General features: G+C 42.0%; 1 protein-coding gene across 1 annotated transcript in view; it reads right to left on the minus strand.

Moving 5' to 3' along the window:
• Positions 1 to 21,857, minus strand: part of HMCN1 (hemicentin 1) — a 688,208-nt gene that overhangs the window by 40,808 nt on the left and 625,543 nt on the right. The window contains 8 exon segments of the mRNA XM_029617466.1: positions 3,259 to 3,321; positions 7,451 to 7,688; positions 10,484 to 10,605; positions 12,089 to 12,226; positions 15,774 to 15,923; positions 17,535 to 17,708; positions 20,470 to 20,640; positions 21,370 to 21,540. Coding sequence (XP_029473326.1) covers positions 3,259 to 3,321; positions 7,451 to 7,688; positions 10,484 to 10,605; positions 12,089 to 12,226; positions 15,774 to 15,923; positions 17,535 to 17,708; positions 20,470 to 20,640; positions 21,370 to 21,540 — 1,227 coding nt within the window.

Raw genomic sequence — 21,857 nt, forward strand, 5'->3', positions numbered from 1 at the left:
TTTTCATCAATGTTTTACACTTAACTTGACAATGTTTATGTTTTATCCTATTTTCTTCAGATGGATCCTTCTTCCAATTTTTGAAGGATTTTTTTTGGCTAAAATAGCCTCTTTCACCTCACCTTTTAACCATGACGGTAATCATTTTGCCTTCCTTCCACCACATCTGGTCTGTACATCTAGGATTGTATTTTTAAACAATGTCCATGCCTGTTGAACACTTTTAACCTTTGCACCTGCACCTTTCAGTTTTTTTCTATTTTCCTCATTTTATCAAAGTTTCCCTTTTGAAAATTTAGTGTTAGAGCTGTAGATTTACTTATTGTCCCCCTTCCAGTTATTTAAATTTGATCATGTTATGATCACTGTTGCCAAGTGGCCCCACCACTGTTACCTCTCTCACCAAATCTTGTGTTCCACTAAGAATTAAATCTAAAATAGCTCCCTCTCTTGTTGGTTCCTGAACCAATTGCTCCATGAAGCAGTCATTTATTACATCTAGGAACTTTGTCTCTAGCAAGTCCTGAATAAAACGGAAAATGTCATAATGCCTCTGTATCGCTCCATGGTGAGACCGCACCTTGAATACTGTGTACAATTCTGGTTGCCGCATCTCAAAAAAGATATAATTGTGATGGAGAAGGTACAGAGAAGGGCTACCAAAATGATAAGGGGAATGGAACAACTCCCCTATGAGGAAAGACTAAAGAGGTTAGGACTTTTCAGCTTGGAGAAGAGACGACTGAAGGGGGATATGATAGAGGTGTTTAAAATCATGAGAGGTCTAGAACGGGTAGATGTGAATCGGTTATTTACTCTTTCGGATAGTAGAAAGACTAGGGGACACTCCATGAAGTTAGCATGGGGCACATTTAAAACTAATCGGAGAAAGTTCTTTTTTACTCAACGCACAATTAAACTCTGGAATTTGTTGCCAGAGAATGTGGTTCGTGCAGTTAGTATAGCTGTGTTTAAAAAAGGATTGGATAAGTTCTTGGAGGAGAAGTCCATTACCTGCTATTAAGTTCACTTAGAGAATAGCCACTGCCATTAGCAATGGTTACATGGAATAGACTTAGTTTTTGGGTACTTGCCAGGTTCTTATGGCCTGGATTGGCCACTGTTGGAAACAGGATGCTGGGCTTGATGGACCCTTGGTCTGACCCAGTATGGCATTTTCTTATGTTCTTATGTTCTTATTTACCCAGTCAATATTGGGGTAGTTGAAATCTCTCATTATTACTGCACTGCCAAATTGGTTTGCTTCCCTGATTTCTCTTAGCACTTCATCATCTGTCTGACCATTTTGTCCAGGTGGACGGTAGTATACTCCTATCACTATACTCTTACCCAACACACATGGGCTTTCTACCCATATAGATTCTACTGAGCATTTAGTCTCTTGTATGATCTTTATCCTGATGGACTCTATACCCTACCAGACATAAAGTGCCACAGCCCCACCAAGTTGATCCTCCTTATCATTGCGATATAATTTGTACCCTGATATAGCTCTGTCCCATTGGTTATCCTCCTTCACCAGGTCTCTGTGATGCTAATTATGTCAATCTTATCATTTGCTGCTATACACTAACTCTCCCATCTTACTTCTTAGACTTCTGGCATTGGCATATTTACGTTTCAAAGTGTGTTTTTTGTTTGTATTAACAACCTGCTTTTCAGTTGTTAGGGATAATTTGGAAATCATTAGCTTTGGTGATTTTTTATATATAGGCATATGGACTATGTTTGCTTTTAATGGAACCTCTCTGTTGGGATGCCCTAACTCTCCTGTTTCATTAGTATCCTTCAAGGATACATTTCTCCGAACCATGCACCTTTGAGTGACTGTCGGGTTTCCCCCTTGTTCTAGTTTAAAAGCTGCTCTATCTCCTGTTTGAAAGTTAGTGCCAGCAGCTTGGTTCCACTCTGGTTAAGGTGGAGCCCATCCTTTCGGAAAAATCTCCCCTTTCCCCAAAAGTTTCCCCAGTTCCTTACAAAACTGAATTCCTCTTCTTTGCACCATCGTCTCATCCACGCATTGAGACTCCGGAGCTCTGCCTGCCTCTAGTGACCTACACGTGGAATAGGGAGCATTTCAGAGAATGCTGCCCTGGAGGTTCTGGATTTTAGCTTCCTACCTAAAATGCTAAATTTGGCTTCCAGAACCTTTCTCCCACATTTTCCTATGTCGTTGGTGCCCACATGTACCACGACAGCCGGCTCCTCCCCAGCACTATCTATAATCCTATTTAGGTGACGCATGAGGTCCGCCACCTTTGCACCAGGCAGGCAAGTTACCAGGCGATCCTCACGCCCACCAGCCACCCAGCTATCTACATTCCTAATAATCAAATCACCAACTATGATGGTCGGTCTAACCCTTTCCTCCTGGGCAGTAGCCCTGGGAGACTTGTCCTCAGTGTGAGAGGACAATGCATCACCTGGAGAGCAGGTCCTTATACAGGATCACTTCCTGCTACACCAGGGTGATGTTCTCCTACTGGGAGACCTTTCTGATCCAAGGGAGCACTGGGGCTGCCAGACTGGCTTTGGGACTTGGCTACTATGTCCCTGAAGGTCTCATCAATGTACTTCTCTGTCTGCCTCAGCTCCTCCAGGTCTGCTACTCTAGGCTCCAGAGATCAGACTCGTTCCCTGAGAGCCAGGAGCTCTTTGCACCGAGTGCACACATACAATCTCTCACCGGCGGGTAAAAAATCATACATGTGACACTCAATGCAAAAGACTGGAAAGCCCCCCTCTGTTAATAGCAAACACGTACCCTCTCTGCACCATATGAATCAAATAGGAATGGATGAGCCATTTCATATTATTTTGCTGAATATTTCTGAATTTTGATGTTTCAGGCCAAATTTTGGCCTTTCACCTATATAGTTCATTGAAATACTGGATTCACAAAGTTTGATGATGATTTTGGGGACAGAGCTCAAGATGCGATCATTTATCCCTGCATTAGAATATTCTGCTGCCACACTGATCCCAGAAAGAAAGAGAACACTTTGCAAGTTATGAACTCTTACTTAATAAACAAATGATTTAATAGATGGACTTTTGTAGTCCTCCAGGAACCCTTCTTCTCAAGTACTCCCTGACGGTATCACCACCCAAGCGTATCATCATTTACCTCTGAAGCGTTATCAGAGTCAGATCAAGATCTGAGAGATAATTCCATAGCTCGCTTTGTGTATGCAGCTTCCTGGAAATGCAGCTATGAATAACGTCCCTTTCACTTACCTGCACAGTAAGGGCCAGTGGAATCCAAACCAAACCCATTAGGACACTGGTTACTACGGTCACCTATCAGATAAAATGATTGCAGAATTACATGAGCTTCAAAATTTCACCATTTATCAAATCTCTGGAGACTCTAAGTATGTGAAATGTGCCAGTGAACGTACCATGCAACTACATATTCCATTCTAGTGGAATGTGACACACCCACTACATAAACACATAACTAGTGCTGCAGTCAATAAACAATATATTCTATTTTCAACTATTTTTGCAACCCAATCCTGTATATTTTTAAGCATAGGAAGGGTAATTTTCAAAGCCATGTGAGCAGGTAGTGTTTTACCAGTGGTAAATGGGCAGTCCCAGGCTATGTGTGCACCAGGGGGCCCATCCCTCACTCACTGGACCCCTGGGTGGCAGATTCGGGGGGGAGGGAGCCGGCTTGCCAGTGACCATGTCGCTGGGAGAGCCTCTTTGGAAGGTAGCTGGATTCTCCAGCTGCACTTCTTACCTCCTCCCCTGGGCCACAGACACAGGCCCAAGAGCGGGACAACTTTGGAAGATAAAGGAGCGGGAGAGGCGGAAGAGCAGCTCAGCATCTTCCTCCTAACTCCCACGTTATGTTCACCATGATTTGCCTACTCACCTTCCCTTTAATCGGAGCAGTGCAGCACAATCACTGAAGGGTGCAGGGCAGATGAAGTGGACACACAGTGCATAGGTCACTTATGGGCACAGCGTGGGTTGCTGCAATGAATTACTTGGCCAGAATACATTGTACATTATTTCTTTGATGTTGTATTCCTTGTCATTCTTAGAGGCTGGGCGTACTTGAGTGTGAGCAGGTTATGTATGTATTTATGTCTTCATTCATTCATATTTATATGCCACTAATGCCTATGTCCGAAATGGTTTACAACAAAACATACATAATTTTTCACAAACTAAATAGAAGAGAAAATCAAAATGACTACTTAAAACAGAAAAAGCCTAGATATGGGGAAGGGCCGAGTCCCTCCTACCCATGATCTCTATGGCATGACTGGGATTTATTAGCCATCAGGGCTGGCTTGGCCTGGTAGGGTGGCAGACCCTGGCATGGTCATGAGAGATTGGGGCATTGACAGAGGACTGCATGAGCACAACTGGGGTCCCTCTGCTGTCTGGGCTGACTTGACCCTAGTTTGGCAGCAAACTTGGGACTCCCGGCACAGTTACGCTATGGCTGGTGGGCTTCCTGAATGCACCATGGCCTTCTATGCACATGGAGGCCTCACAGTTCTGAAATGATTATCCTATATGTACCTCCTGGATTAGTGACGTCTGTGTGTGTGTGTGTGTGTGCGTGGGGGGGGGGGGGGGGAACCATGGGTGAGGGGTCAGGTTATATACATACGGATGTAGTGGCTGTCATAGACGTGTGGTGCATGGAAAACCAGGCTACAAGTGATTCAGGAAGGACAGGGCAGGAGGAAAGAGAGGAGGCTTGGCAGTATATATAAAAAAATAATCCTGAAGCAACATTAACAGCAGTTTACAAAGTAAGAAGGTGGCATGGAGGGTTAATCTGGAAAGAAGGAATGGACCATCCATTTGTATTGGTGTGCACTGCAGACCTTCTCCGGCAGATGAATTGGACAGAGATTTACTGGAGGATATTCACTAAATTGGTACGAGGGGGGAGGTGCCATTACTAGGTGAATGTCGATTGGGGCATCCTGGCTGTGGTGTCTCCTGGAGGCAGGGCGATCCTGGATTCTCTGCAGGGAGAACTGATCTACTAACTAGCAATGGAAGCCACATGGATGGGACGTGCTGGACCTGGCGCTTACCAATGGAGACCGTGTTTGTGATGTTCTGCCGGATGATTGTGTTGGATCCAGCGAGGGTGCCTACTAAAATGTACGTAAAGCACATAGAGACAGACTTAAACATGTCTACCCTAAAGAGGACACTGGATAAGGGAGATAGAGTAGAGACATTTAAATACCTCCAAGGTATCAATGCACAGGAGGCAGGCCTCTTTCAAAGGAAAGGAAGGCCATGCAATGAAGATTACAGGGGTAGACTCAGGTGTAATCTAAGGCAATAATTCTTCACGGAAAGAGTGGTGGATGTGTGGAACAGCTTCCCAGGGGAGACAAGGATAGTGCCAGAATTCATGGAACTAACACAAGGGATGTCTGAAGGGGTAGTTGGTGATTGTAGAGCTCGGCAGTTGGTGCTGATTTTTCTGTTGTCATACACAGACAGGAGGGCTTGGATACCTAACCTAGATTCCTGTGTCAGATCATTAATAAAGCTGCGGCCTATATTCCCACTCAATTAAGCAGCGTCTGCACATTGATTGTCTATTGTGTCATTCATTGTGACAGGGATAAGGGCATGGCTGGCTTCATCATGGTTGCCTGAGCTATAGGTTTTTAGCAAAGGATGCACCTAGGATCTCTTCGCACATACTTTCAGACGCAGTGTGATGAGGCAGTCCTAGGGACAGGGTTTGGGAGGGGTTTGCATCTCTGCATACTTTTGAATTTTCAAGAGTATGCGCTTTTTTCTTAGAAAAACTACCCGCACAAAAATTAGCAGGTGTAAATATGTGCGGATAGTGTTTCTGGGATTATTTTCAAAGTACACATGTACTTTCACTTTGAAAATGAGTGTAAAGCCCATCAGTAGGAAATTCCTGCAGACCTTGATCTGGTCCCATCACACTTTGAGTGTGCTTTCTGGCAGATCCTCCTCTACAGCCACCCCACTATCATAAGATGAGCCTTAGGATCCTGTCCTGGGCCCTCTCTCTATACTAATTCCCCTGATGTGCTCATCTCCTCTCACAGCTTTCAGTACCATCTTTATGCTGATAATTCCCAGATCTACCTCTCTACATCAGAAATTTCATCAGGAATCCAGGCCCAGATCTTAACTTGCTTGTCAGACATCGCTGCCTGGATATCCCACCGCCACTTCAATCTCCACACAGCCAAGACAGAGCTCCTTGTCTTTATCTCCAACCCACTTCCTACTTTCTCTATTCTGTGGCTAGCACTGTCAGCCTTACAATCCCTTCAGTCCATAAACTTGGAGTCAACTTTGACTCCTCTCTCTTCTTCTCTACATATATCCAAAAAATTGCTAAAATGTGTTGTTTCTTTCTGTGTAACATCACCAAAATCTATCCCTTCCTTGCTCATCACGTTACCAGAACCCTTATCCACTCTCTTATCATCTCCTGTCTAGACTATTGCAACCTGCTCCTCATAGGTCTCCCAGTGAGCCATCTCTCTCCACTACAATCCATCCACAATTCAACTGAGTGACTTATCTTTCACCAGAGTTGCTACACATGTTTAATTCCTCTCCTCAAGTCACTACATTGGCTTCTTATCCATTCCTGCATACATATTCTCATTGCATTTCCAATATGTAATATGCAAGTTCCTCTTACCCATCTACGAGAGCCTTTGCTGTGCAGCTCCTCACTACTTCTCCTCTCTTATCTCTCCCTACACACCTCCTCGTGCACTCCGCTCATCCGACAAGTCACTCTGACCTATGCCTTTCACTGCCAACTCCTGACTGGCCTGTCCACCTTGCTGACTATATGCTTGAAGTAATTCTGCTTGTCGTGCTCCCTGTCTGGCCTTATTCAAATCAAGTTTAAAAATACACCTTTTTGGGGCTGCTTTTAAATCTTAATCCCCGATTAACCCACTCACAGCCTTATTGATTTTAACAATTTTCTTAAATGAAACTGCCAAAGTCTCTATTGCCTTGTAAGTTTGTCTTGATTAGATTGTAAGCTCTACAGAGCAAGGACTGCCTTTTATGTGCTTTTGCATGGCACTGCATATGTTGATAGCAATAGTGACAAGTAGTAGTAGTAGCAGCAGGCAGTTTTAAAATTATTCCCAAAATGACCAAAACACTGCTTTGGCATTGAAAATTGTAGTTACCTTAAAGTTGCCTTTCCACAGTCCTGCCAATACCTGGTTTACAGGTGCAGTCTCAGAGCAGAAGGTGAAAATGATTGAATATAAAATAATGACTGTTTTCAAGGCCTACCTTTTCACTCACATCTCCTGTAGCAATAGGCTCTCCCTGGTACACATAGGCATGGATTCAAACTTAAAGTGAAATATTGGTCAGGGTTTCTTCCAACATGACATTTTTTTATGCCGACTTTCCATACCTTTAGAAATCGAGGCGCGCATTCTAAAGTCCAGAGTTTCTTCCAGCTGGTTGTATTCTGATCCGATAGAAGACACATGCATGGTCTCTACCAAGAACGGCATCCTTCCTTGAGCTTGATCATATGTGATTGTGTGGTTCCATGTGTAGGGAACACTAACTCCATCGATGGTAAATAGCCGTGTGGAATGGGCGTATAGCTGACCAGGCCCTGTTTGAATATAGTCCTCGGAATAATCCTGAAATAAACAAAGGACCATTAAGGCGGTCTCATTTACTGAAGTCCATCATTTGACATTATCTCCAAATATGGTAGCATGCAATGTGATCAATGCTAGAAAGGGATTATTTATTAAGATACCTATTTAAATGCATTGTAAATGTCAATAACCATTGTTATGTGTTTTTGTTCCTGAACTTAAGACACTGGTGAGTTGTGACATTTTCTCCAGCTCCCATGTAGCTGAGGTTGCGATCTATTATTGTATTCATGCTATACCACTATCACTATATTCTTACCCAACACACATGGAATTTCTACCCATATAGATTCTACTGAGCATTTAGTCTCTTGTATGATCTTTATCCTGTTGGACTCTATACCCTCCCGGACATAAAGTGCCACACCCCTGCCAAGTTGATCCTCCCTATCATTGCGATATAATTTGTACCCTGAGTGGGAGCATAGAGGATGCTGGAAACTACAGGCCAGTTAGACAAGTTAGTCGTGGGAAAATTAATGGAGCTCTGCTGAAGGAAAGGATAGTGAACTATCTATATTCGGATGGGTTGCTTGACTTGAGACAGAATGGATTCACCAGGGGAAGGTCCTGTCAGACAAATCTGATTAATTTTTTTTATTGAGTGACCAGAGAACTGGATCAGGGATGAGCACTCGATGTGATTTACTTGGATTTCAGTTAAGCTTTTGATACGGTCCCACATAGGAGACTTGTGAACAAAATGAGAAGCTTAGGAGTGGATGCCAAGGTAGTAGCGTGGATTGCAAACTGGTTGACTGACAGGAGCATGTAATGATGAATGGAACCTACTCTGAAGAAAGAATGGTGTTAAATGGAGTGCCACAGGGATCAGTTTTGTTCAATATCTTTGTGAGCACCCTGTGGGAGGGATTCAAGGTAAAGTTTGTCTATTTGCGGATAATACTAAGATCTGCAAAAGAGTGGACACACCTGAAGGAATAGAGAGAATGAAAAGTGATTTAAGAAAGCTTTAAGAGTGGTCGAAGATTTGGCAGCTGGCATTCAATACCAAGAAGTGCAGAGTCTTGCATCTGGGGTGTGGAAATCCAAAAGAGCGGTATGTGATGGGAAGTGAAAGACTAATGCGCATGGACTGGGAGAGGAACCTTGGTATTATAGTGTCTGATGATCTGAAGGTGGCGAAGCAATGTGACAAGTTGATAGGTAAAGCCAGAAGAATGCCCTTGTACAGGTCCTTGGTGAGGTCTCATCTGGAGTACTGTGTTTAGTACTGGTGCCAGTATCTCAAAAAGGACAAAGACAGGACAGAGGCAGTTCAAAGAAGAATGACCAAAATGGTGAGGGGCCAGCATTGGAAGACTGAAGAGGAGAGGCTGAAGGATCTGAATATGTACACCCTGGAAGAGAGGAGGTGCAGGGGAGATACCGGAAAGGTTTTAATGATCCACTATCATCAAACTTTTTTTATTGGAAAGAAATCGATAGAACTAGAAGTCAAGAAATGAAACTCAAGGGAGGATGACTGACAATTAATGTCAGGAAATATTTCTTCATGGAGAGGGTGGTGAGTGCCTGGAATATCCTTCCGGAGGAGGTGGTGAAGATGAAAAAAGTGAAGGAATTCAGAGGGGCGTGGGATGAACACTGTGGATCCCTAAAGGCTAGAGGACAGAAATGAAGAAAAGAGTGCATGGGGTAACCTGCTTGGTGCGACAGTTACTATCTTATCAGAAGCGCGGGGATTACGACCCTCAACCAATAAGCCTTGATATTTCTGATGCAACTGCAGCATCACTCTAAGCTTTGATGGCGGGGATGGGGAAGGGGAATTGGATTCAGATGGCAACCAATATGGGCTCTGATTTTACAGCCTGGTGGTAGTGACATGCACGCATAAAGGCCAGAGGATGGAAATAAAGAAAAGAGTGCGTGGGGTAACTGGGGGTAACTTGCTGCTGTGGCAGCTGCTACCCCTAACAAATAAGCCTTGATACTGTTGATGCAACTCCATCATTGTTCTCTTCTTCAACGACGGGGGAAAAGGGGAATTGGATTCAGACAGCATCCAAGGAGGACCCTGACTTCAACGGTTAAGGGAACAAATAAACATGGGGGTAACTTGCTGATGCAGCTTTTACTACCCTTAATCACTAAAGCCTGACACTTTTGACGCAGCTCCCACATTACTCTCTTTCTCCACGGCAAAGTTTAAGGGAAAATGGATTCAAACAGCAGTCGAGGGCCCTGACTTTTACGGTCTGGGAAACTGATAAGCCTGGGGGTAACCTGCACAGCGCAGCAGATAATGGCATAAGCTTACTGGGCAGACTGAGGGATCATTTGGTCCCTTTCTGCCGTCATTTCTATGTTTCTTTTTAAACATTCTTCTAAAACACCTTCCCAATGTAAAATGGTGTATTCAGATATTAGAGAAACAAACAGTAAATATAGAAAACAAAATTAATTAAAAACAAAACAAAATAAACAGTATCTGATCTCATCCACTTTTTAGGATCTTAAAGTTGGGTGTTTAGAATGGGGGGTGAATGTTCATTTGGAATGATCCATGCAGCAAAACTCCTCAAATTAGGCACTAGATCTTTTGCATATTGGCCCATTTACCATTTAACTCAATGACAAATTTTGGGAATATTTGTGGTTTGCCCCAAAAGGTCACAGTTTACTAGTAGTTTGAAAGGACCAGCACAGTATATATCCATGAAAAAAATCTTAATTTGTCACACCTTATGCAAAATGAATAAAACAGCAACAATTGTCCGAATTATTTGTCTTTCTTCTATTGTACTTACCTTTACACCAATGTCAGCAAAGGACTGCAGCTGTAAAACGTATCCATTCACTATGATATCCAGTAGCAAAGCTCCATCTGGATCCAAGCCCCGGGCAATGTGAGTCATGCGCAAGATTTCCCCTGCAAATGGTAACACCTGTTTATTTAGGACTGTTCAGAGTACCGAGCTGTAAAACATTTAAAATACCGGTATGTAACAGTCCTGTATTGTTTTGGTTTACATGCAAAGGATTTGAAGCCATACATCAGTCAGTGAAACTTGCTATACTGGGTACTGTTCTAGAATCCAGTGATAAAATCTAGATTCCAGCCTCAATATTCAGAGTTATCTGGCTATGTAAGTTAGCCAGACAAGACTTATCCAGCTAACTTACATGGGATATTCAACAGCATGGCTGGTCTAACTTATTCTATTAACTTAGCCGGATAAGTCCAAATATTGTCACTTATCCAGCTAAGTTACTGGCTAAGTAGTGCCACCTTGTTTCGTCCATTGCCCACCTACTGGATATCCAGCTATTTGCTTAGACGGATAAGTGGCTTATCTTGCTAAGTAGCACTGAATATCGGCCTCCTCATATTACCTGAAAAACATTCACTCCACCCTCAATTTTGAAGGTTGGACACTATGTTTTGCTGTACTGATGACAACCAGTGGAACAGAAACCAATGGGAAAGGATAATCCAAATATTTAATGATATTGCCACAGAGTAAGAAACCAAACTTTATCTTCAGATTGCTCTTGCACTATACAGCAACAAAGTAAAAATTAAAATATACATCGAGAACTGGAAGCTATGAAGCGATATCCAAAACAGGATAACAGAAGGCCAAGGAAAGGTTATGGAAGGGTAGGGTGATTGCTTAGCAACACTGAGGAACGGAAAGAAGAATCAAGGCCTGGCTTGTGATTTCTCACAATCCTGTTGATGTACCAAACTGCCTGAACATTGTCCGTTAATGCCTGTATTAACAGCCAGTGTTTACGAGGTGTAAATGAGGCACACATTAATGCAGATGGTAAAAGTATCTATGTTAATGTGGACAGTAACGCAAAAAGTGCAACAACATTTCCACACATTTTTTTGCTTTAAAATGTTTGCACTACATTTGGTGCTTTTTAACGAATGTTATTTTTTACTGGGCTAATAGGCAATGAGCTAATTAGTATATTTTTGCATCTCATTACCTCATCAGTATTGCTTTTGAGTTAACACTAATGCAATTTAATTTGCACGTTCACAGTGCTATCATGCGATAATGCTTTTATTGCCACTGATACAGTTTGACCCCATTGTGATTTAAGGAGCGATTGACGAAGCACAAAATATGCAGTAAAATATTTAAATAGTAAGCATATGTTTTAAAATTATGGTTTCACAGTTCAACTAATCTGCAATTTAAAATGGAGTAAATAACACCTGTGCTTTTATGAGAGGAAGCAGAATTTGAGCCCTTTTGAAACTTTAGATACTCTGTTTTCTACAAACTTTGATTTTATTTTTTTCAAAATCAATAGTAGCCTTTAAGCAGTACACCATTTCTATAAAAGCTATATTTAAATACAACCTGGCTTGATGTGCTTATTGCCTTAATACTAACCAGTTGCAAACTCCACTTGTGACTCTCTCTTGAAGAAGCCATTGGTGAGAGTGAACCCGTTAACTGCTTCCCCGATTTCCATGGCTGTGGTCCAGTAAACAGGATTTAAGATGGAGACAAGCTTCCTCATAGCAGGGCCTGAAACACAACGTTAATACATTTTAAATGCTAGGTCTCCTTTATTGCTTTGAATCTCAGAAAAGTAACACTGGAAGCAGTACACAAAGCGGGTAATTTTACAGAAGGATTTACGTGCTTACATCTGAGTTTTATTGGCGTGAATGCACTTTTGAAAATTGCCATGATATATCTTATTGAATTGTCAATAGGTTTTATGCACACAAGTGCACGTTAAGCACATAAATGGGCTTTTGAAAATTGCTACTATAATATGTTACTTTTATGCACATAAATCCTTTTGAAAATGACCCCCCTGAGTGTTTTCAAACTGGAGCAGGAGGTGGTGAGAGGTGGCTAAGCCTAGGTGAAGCATGGACGCTGCAAGTTCCACTTTTGTACTCTCTCTGCAGTTACCATATTTGTTTTCTATTTAGGAATGCTACTGTACACGAGTCAAGGGGTCTTAAACAGGTTTGGTTTACATGAATATTCCTGATAGTTGTTTGCATGCAGTTGTAAGTACTATCCTATTCAGGTACACCTCGTGAATATTCACGGTGGGTATCCTCAAAATCCAGACCTGCTTGCGGATCTCAAGACCCTGCTCCAGATCAATGGAAAAAAGTACGGTACTTCACATTCAGATGAATACATTTTTTGCTCAAAGGCTTAATTATTCCTATTATCTAATCCCAAAAGTAAGATGCTGCTTCTCATAGCCAGAAGTGTGCCCTCACTCTCTACGTAACAGAGCTGGGAGAATCTGTTAAATGTTTTAAGTATTTTAAAATGTAAAACATAATGCTATTATTATTTATAATGTATAAGTAGACACTACTGTGATATAATCCTCGACCTTTCTTAGAACTGAATCTCCTGTTTCTACCCAATGGATTTGAAATCTCTACCTTGATAAGCAGTCAGAGTTGTAAAAAGGATGTGTGTCATTAAGCCATGATGATATCATGCCTTTTTCTCTTCTATTGACTTTTATGGTTTTTTTATTATAATAAACGAATTAGGTTCCAGGTCTTATTAATAACAAAGCAAACTCCCTCCACTAAGAGGCACCCTATGATGTACCACAAAATCCTGCCAAAAACACACTCAGAACTTTTAGAGCAAACCTGCTCTGCCATAACAGCAGTAACGCCCAGGACTCACTCAGCAATAACCTTACTGTGGGGCCTGTGACTCCTGTTATCTATAAGCCTACACAAAAAGGCCCTCTAGCCACACACGTGGCTAACCCACTTGCTCCATTTTCAATGCTTAGTCTCCTACTACATTTTTCTGTTTGCCACAAGTCCAACATGTATTGTTAGCTGTACGCTTCTCCATCACAATCTCTCTTTTTTTTTACATTTTTTATGATCCCACTTCTGATGATACTGCCAGGCCCAATAACATTTCCAGTGCATGGTGTTTGTATGCTGTCAGAAACAGCGAACCCTCCCTCCAGCCCCTTTACCCACCCACCCACTCACCTCTCGGCAAATACCGTACTTGGAAACTTGTGAGCTGAGTCACCTTGAGATTTGATGTGAATTGGGAAAGGGGGTGTATGCATCAACTTTCTCTCTTCCACGCTTCCCCAACACAATCTCTCCCTCACATATTCTCTCTCTTTTTGTCCATCCCCTTCAAGGATAATCCTCACATTTTCCCCTCTAACCTCAAGCCCTACCCAGAACCCACCTTACCATGCCATGGGCACACAAGAATTGCGCATGGAATCGTATTCAGCAGAGAACAGCTCTCTACTTCCTTCTCCAGGTCCTTCCCTTACAAGGCCCTACTGCAGTGTAGGGAAAGAAAGGGCTAGGTGAGGCAGAAGCTAGAGCAGAACAGAGCAAAGAAGAAAAGAGTCACACTGCTCTCTAACCCTGTGAAGGTTGTCGTTTATACTTGGATAACATTCAGCTTTTTAGCCCTTTCTCTTCAACTTAGTCTGTCACTATGGGGCAGGTTTCCATGTGCCTTTCAGTCATTAAGCAATTATTAGGGCATGATGGCCTAGTCTTAAATATAAATAAAACAGAAGTGCTATTTCTGCAGAGATCTGGTAGGACCAATAAACTATCACTGGGAAACTTTCTTATTTTCTCAAGTTTGAAAATTGTCAAATTCCAGTTGTTATGCAGGTGAAAAGCTTGGAAATGATTCTAGATACTGAGCTTTAGATATCCTCTCAAATTTCAGCAGTATTCAAAGCTATTATAAAATGTCGTTAAGTCCTCTGAAACATTTAAGATAGAAGATCTTCATTCAGTGGTTCAGGCCTTGGTTTCTCCCTTGCTTGGACTACTGTAACGCATTGTACGTTGGTCTGCCAGTCTATGCCTTGCAAGCCCTTCAAATGCTCCCAAACTCCTCTGCTCAATGAATAACTGGTCTTAATAAAAGACCATCCATGTGTTACCAGCACTGAAAGAGCTGCATTGGCCACGGGTTACTGATAGGGTGCCATGTAAGGTCACGTGTCTAGTTCATAAGTTCTGAGACTCTGCAGTGGATGAATTCCATGTTGCACACCCACAATCCATCTAGAGCCTTGATGTCCTCTCAAAGAGGAATTCTGGGAAGTATCATCTATCCATCATGGCCATCTGAGAATCGAGAGAGGGCGTTCTCAGTGTCTCCACCTGAATCGTGGCAAACATCCTGCCTTAAACTGGTCAAGAAAATGCTGAAGCCTTTTATTTTTTTGAGATTACTTAAATTGGAGGAGGCACGAGGAAACAATGCGTTTTTAATCTACTTGTGATTGTTTCGTGTGAATTTTTAATATGTATGTTTTAATTTGTGAGCCACTTAGAGCTGTAGCTTCTAAATATTTTGAATAAATAAAAATAAATAAATAGTCCAATCCCTGCCCTCTTGTCTTGCACAGAATAAGACAGGAGGGGGAGAATTTGGAGTGGACAGAGCAGAAGGGATCAAAGAAGAGCTACTCTGCTCTGTAATCCAGTCCCTCCCTTCCTGTTTTTGTCTCCGCTGGGATGCAGAAACAGCAGCCTCCCCTTTTGGCCATAGAATAGCTATGACTGCTGCTTCTCAGATGTTACAAAACTTTGTAAGTGAGTCTAAACACCAAGGAATCAAGGTTCGCATGGAGTTACTATTGTTGTTTACCTTTTAAAAAAGTGGGTTGTCTTAATAAAACTAAAGACACAGTTAGGATTTAGGGGGAAAAAAGGTTCAAAAGCTTACAGGCCATCAGTTTGTGTGTGTAATTGTGAAACAGCACCTCCTTTTGTACAAGGATTTGATTGCTTCAGCTTCTGAAAAAAACCTTCAAGAAAAACTGTGCAAGGAAATTCTTTTGCAAGCCTCCCCATGGAATGCTAAATTTACAGATCCAACCAACGTGCTGCAAGGGCTTCCTGCACAAGATTTTCATTGCATGAATTTTCAGAAGATTTTTTTTGTTTTTGCAGAAAACCAAATATCTGGGCAAAAAAGTGAAACTGTGCAGTGAAACAGCCTTTCAGCTTTTGTAGTACCTTTGCCTGAATTTTAAACCTGACCCTAGGCATTTATTTCAAGGAGAAAATAGTCCTACCAAGAGTCCGGGGAACATTTGTAAATTGTGCTTGTATTATCCGAGTGTTAGAATCAAAGCCATCTGCAATAGTTGCGTTTAGGAAGGAGATTCCAAATTCAACATCATTAATGTTTCCAATAACACTTCCTCTGGCAAGCTGAGGTCCACCTATGGAGGGGCAAGAAAACAACCCATTAAAAATTAAATAGTATGGCCACCTGCAATAGACTTCAAGAAAATTAGTAAACATGAGGTCAATTGTCATATTTTATACAATTCAATAAGAATTCTTTCCCTGCGTGCACTGAATCGACGCCGCAGGAAATGGGGCTTCAACGACTTCAAATAAAGCAATGCACCATTTGCTGTAATGGAGAGGCCGAACGAAGTGCGATACTTTCAGCTCATTAATCTCCCCGACTCCCCGCGTCCCCGCACATGGCTCCGTTTAAGAGCAATTCAAATTGTCCAAAAACACAAGGCAAAGATGTTTAGTTTTTGATAGATGGTAATGACGAGTCCATTTCCTTTAATAAAAAAAAATGATGATACAATCCTTTATGGTTTCCTTGAAAAACTGCTCCTTAAAACTCTAGGCTGTAACGTTTACAGGGAGGTGACCCTGAAATCTTTTCAAAGAGCAGCATAACTTCTGTTGCTTTATATACACAAAGTATGAACTGAACAGTTCCTTTACTAGCTGAAGAGCATTTCTCTCACATCTTTACTTTTCCTGCTCTGTAGATCTGTAGTCCCTGCTCTGACTTGTTTATATTTAAGATTACTCATTTGACCTTAGTTAAATTCATAAGGAGTTTTGATTCCACTTTCAAAAATCAGGTTTCCCTAAAATTGCCCTTTTCAAATTTAAAACATAAGAATTCTTTTAAATCTGGACCCGTAACTGATGCATTTCAGAGATTCATAATTGAATGAATCCCCCAAACTTCCCATTCCTGAGGAGCACTGGACTACTCACAACAGGGTGGAGGACTCGGGTTCTGTGAATCGGGGGGCAGGAATGCACCTGCAGGGCCACTAAGAGGTTCACAAAAAATAAAGCAGCCGACTCCAAAAGATACGTTCCAAATCCAGAGGAAAATAAAGTTCCAGCAGATAGAAGAATAAAATCAGAAGCAGTCTAAAAGATTAAAAAATTCAACCAGCTTACAGCTTTTTCACAGATCTCAAGATCTTATGCTGCTTAAGGCTTCTCGCAACTCAGTGGATGCCCCACACTTTCTCCCCAAAAACGTTTTCTTGCTTATCCCCAGGACAGAAGGTAGAGAGTCCTTCTTGCAGTCTCCTCAACGTAGACACAGACTGGCAGACTTAGCCCATGACAAATCTGGTGCTCTGAAGGTCTTGAGTCAATCCCTGCAGAAGGGATCCCTTTCTCTTCTAAGGATCAAAAACGGGAACCCTAAGACATGCTCCTTGCCACCCTCCCTGGCTCCCAGTAAGACAACATACAAAGATCTTCCAAACTCCAAGCAAAACTCTTAAACTTCTCCCAGTGGTTCATGGAAGCACCATTTATACTCCTTTCTGCCTATGGGCAAAGGACTCTCCTGAACCACCCCATTTATGGAATGCTCTTAATTAGATTCTATTAGTAAGGACAAAACACCATTACATTTAAATAATTTTGCCTAGATCATTGGAGGATTTATTTTAATAAGGATTATGTATCATATTGTTTCATTTTATTTTCACATTTTATATTTCTCATAGCAGGAGGTTTGTAAACAGTAAGTGGTGACCCTGTGTTCTGCTTACCTGGACATGCCTGAATATTGCACCTGGATATCTGGGAGGAGTCGCCTGGACAAGGCCGACCGCCATTAGATGGGGCTGGATTATTACATGAACGTGATCGGGTCTGTTCTCCTCCTCCTCCACAAGACGCAGAGCACTCACTCCAAGCTTGCCAAGGGCCCCAGTTCCCACCCACTAAACACAAAATAGAAAAAAGCCTTCAGGACAATGCATCCAAGGGTTAAACTACCAAAACAATAATTCTGCTATGCTTGTAAGATACTACTGTATACGTGTTGCATTATTCATTCAAACACGATCTCAACACAATCTGCGAAAGAGATTCATGCAGAAATGCTACATCTGTGATGAATAACCCAATAGCAATTCTCCGGCAACTCACCTATATGACATCTTCCAAAAGGGGATAGGAAGGAAGAGAAAGATCAATATTAATGTCACACTTCCCTGACTCTAGTAGGGTAAACTGTAAGAAAGGAAGAGAAGTAAGTTTCCCCTGATCACACACAGAGACAGTGGTTAAGAGAAGCCTGAAGTCATGTGCCAAGATTTCTCCTGTCTAAGCATCAGATCACTCCACCCAACGAGGCATTCTCAAGCTTTGCCTTGGAAAGCTCATTCTAATCATTCCTGGCCATTCCTTTTTTTTTTAATATCCTTTTTTATTGATTTTAATACAAACATCTTACAGATGAATAACTACCTGCTGCTATTTCTAAGAATGATGTTCAAAATATCATTAGTCTACACAGAAAATAAAGAATATCATTCCTATTTCTAATGTAGAACTTCCCAAACCTGTCCTGTTGACTGCACAGCCAATTGGATTTTTAGGATATTCAGAATGAATATGCATGAGACAAATTTGCATAAACTAGGTCTCCAATGATTGCGAACATAGTTCATACATATTCAGGTTTGGGAACCTTTGTTCTGATGCCATTCCTCCTGTCTGCTAAGGTACTGACTTGATGACCTGCTTCAACTGTACTACAACCTATAGAATAACAAAGCTTGATGTCCCCTTTTGGTGATTTCCATGATTTGTTACTTTTCTTTGCTCTTCTGAGAATCCAGTCCATCTACGTAAGCCCCACCAAAGCAAGATGCAATCTCTTTGACAGGCCTTCCTACGACTATGTTTGATAGGAGTGTGCAGCCATAAATATTTTGTACCTTTTTTTTTTGTTTTGTTTGGTTTTTAGTGTGCACTAACTCGCATTAATGTGCACTAATTCAAGATTAGCGCACATTGAAAATAAAACAAAACAAAACAAAAAAAAAACGCTGCACCTCTCTAATGTTTGGGCTAGTAGATAAGATTGCTGGAGGAGGTAATGCGATGTCGCTTGTCTGGGGAAAGAATGAGGTGGCAGGGAGGAAGAGGAGAAACGAGCAGAGGTTTCAGTCAGCCTATGGTGAGGAGAAAGACTATAACATTATACCTGGAGCTACAGAATGAAAAAAAAAGCACCTTCCTGATGCCAAAGCTATCAGAAGTTAAGAGGGCAAGGATACAAAGCCCTGAGCTCAGGAAAAGCCAGCAAAGGCCTAGAAAGGTTTCTGAGGCAATGCATTGCTCCCTATTGGTGACGTCTCTTTAAGCAGTAGCCAAGCAGTTCATACGGACCATGGCAGAGAGAAAGAAGGATGCAATACTGTTTGATTTAGAACCATCTTGCACATGTTGTTTTTACAATACAAAGCAAACATTAATACAAAAAATGAACATACATTCCACTATTAGAAAATGTTTTACATTTAGTACATCAGTCCTATATATGGCTATTTCATCATAATGATTTTTATCATACATTTTAGGAATACATATATGGCTATAAAGCTGATGACTGGCCAAGGAAATTAATCCTGGCCAGGCCCTCTCATCTGAGAGTCTACAATTAGAAGGTTTTCATTTCTGTTTAAAAAGGCTCAGAAGCCTTGATATCTATCCATCTATCTATATTTCTCTCCATAGGCACAATATTTGCAGAGAGAGAGAGATGCCAGAAAGATTTTGAGCAGAGATGGTGAAATTTGAAAAGTAAAACAATTATGATTTTGTATTCTAAGTGCAAGAGTTCAGCTATGCCAAGGGCTGCTACAAGCGACAAAGCCAAGAGCACCAAACCATCCTTCCGACCCCTTGCTGTGCTTGGATCCATGTGTCAGAGGGGAAGGAGTCATGTGTGACCACCAAACACACGATAAGGATGAGAAACAAGGACCCCTGTTCAATTTAATGCCATGGCCCCCCCACACTGTTTCTGGCAGGCCCAACTCCACCCGCTGAGCTATAGCACAGTTCCAGACTATTCAAACATCCCGCAAGCGAAACGTTCCCAGCATTGCAAAACTTCTCTCCGTACGTGTTTATGGGAGACATAGCTCAAGATTTCCAGTCCCAAATAATCAGAATCCAAAGCACTACTGACTAATTCAAAGCGATGGGTGGAGTTCAGCACAGACAGAACTGCAGTGTGTGTGTGAATAAACTCCACAGGTTGTACAACTGGACAGGAAACCCATCCCCCAGACCTTCCTCTCTTTGATTTTGTTCTGCACGTATTTGTTTTGAGTTCAGCCTGTCTAAAAGCAAAGATGATAGATGGCTCAAAATATCAACTCGCCTACTTCTTGGCTCCATGGATTCCAAGTCTTCTTTTCCCCAATATTTTTCCCTTCTATTTTCCTCCCTTTAATACACATTTTAATGTTTTTCTCTGACTCCACTTTGCATGTGTCAGTATAATGCCTGCATTCAGTTCTGATAAGGATCAGAACAATCGGGGCCTGGTTTATACAGGCTCAGTAGTGGGAGTGGTTAAGCACGATGAGCTTTCTGGCCCTGCCCTCTCACATGCTAGCGTACTATCTTTAGCACGAATAGCCAATGCTATAGAAATAGTAAGAAACATCTCCGTAAAAATCTCACCGGGGCAGATGTCAGCATTGCACCTCTGTATCTGCGTGTCTGCACCAGCACACGCTCTTCCACCACTGGCAGGACGAGGGTTGTCACAGGTACGATGCCGCCGCATCTGGCCACCATTACATGTTCGACTGCATGTTCCCCAGCTACTCCATGGGCCCCAGTTACCATGAACTGCAACATTAATAGTAACAGCATTTATGGAGAGTGGTACTAATTGTATCTGTTAAGTACATGGTCAAAAGCCCTGAACATAAGTGACTCATGGAAGAGTGGATGTGACTGAACACTGCGTCTGGAAACCTTGGTGGGAATGGATTAATACACACAAGGGGCTGGATCCGTTCTCTTCCTCCACAAGATGTTTCTCCGAGCTTGATAAGGTCCCTTAGTTCCATGTCTAGGAGATGAGATTTGAAGGTAAGGTACCACATATTTTTACTAAATAGAAGACCTTGCTCGGCCTGCCCAGATCAGGATCAGACTGGAACATCTGTAGCTCAGAGTGGAGAGGAAGAATCAATCCTTTAATCCTGGGGATACTCATCTTAATTTTCTTCCCCTTACAGCTGAACTGCTATAAAGTCCAAAGTTTTTATGACTGAAGTAAAAGAGGGAGCCATTTGTTCAATTAAATACCTGAAAATAAAGGCCAGCGCACACCCATTGAAGAGGGGACAACTCTGAAAATGTAACCACAAATTCATTAGGATGGCCTAATGGAAAGGTCCCACCTTATTTAAGATTTCTGGGCATACCATGGGCAGTTCAAAATAGAGTAATGGGGCTCTCTGTGCACGCAAAAGGATTCACGATAGAAAACCTTTTAGCAAGCGGCAAGAGAAGCTTCCAGACCGTTCAAAGGCATGGGGAGTGCAAGAAGGTAAACTGTGTGTTGCTTACCAGGGCATAGGTCGCTGTTGCAGAAATCAGTCTGCAAGTCGTTGCCTTCACATCTGTGACCGCCGAAGTGCGGGGCAGGATTGGCGCATTCCCTTGTCCTCTGCCTGGTGCCTCCTCCGCAGGACACGCTGCAGGCAGTCCAGCTGCCCCAGCCAGCCCATCTTCCATCCACTTGTCAACACAGAAAGACACAACTTGCTATTTGGTTTTTGGTTAAATGTAGCAGAGATATTAAGTGCGGTCCTTCAAATCAGAAATGAACTCTTTTACCAGAAACAGGAACATCAAACAATCTTAATGAATAAAATTGATCAGAATGTCACAGGTAAAGGAGAAGAGTCAACAGGAAACTTATTACATTACTATTTAAAGATAAAGGTTTTTTGGTCTATAAAGGTCCTTTAGCTGCAAAAGTTTAGACTGAGAAGGATATCCATTCTTCCCAACCACATTCTTGGTTTGTTTGTTTTTTTTACCCAGGAGTTTCC

Source organism: Rhinatrema bivittatum, chromosome 10 (assembly GCF_901001135.1).
Source record: "Rhinatrema bivittatum chromosome 10, aRhiBiv1.1, whole genome shotgun sequence".
NCBI classification, from domain to species: domain Eukaryota; kingdom Metazoa; phylum Chordata; class Amphibia; order Gymnophiona; family Rhinatrematidae; genus Rhinatrema; species Rhinatrema bivittatum.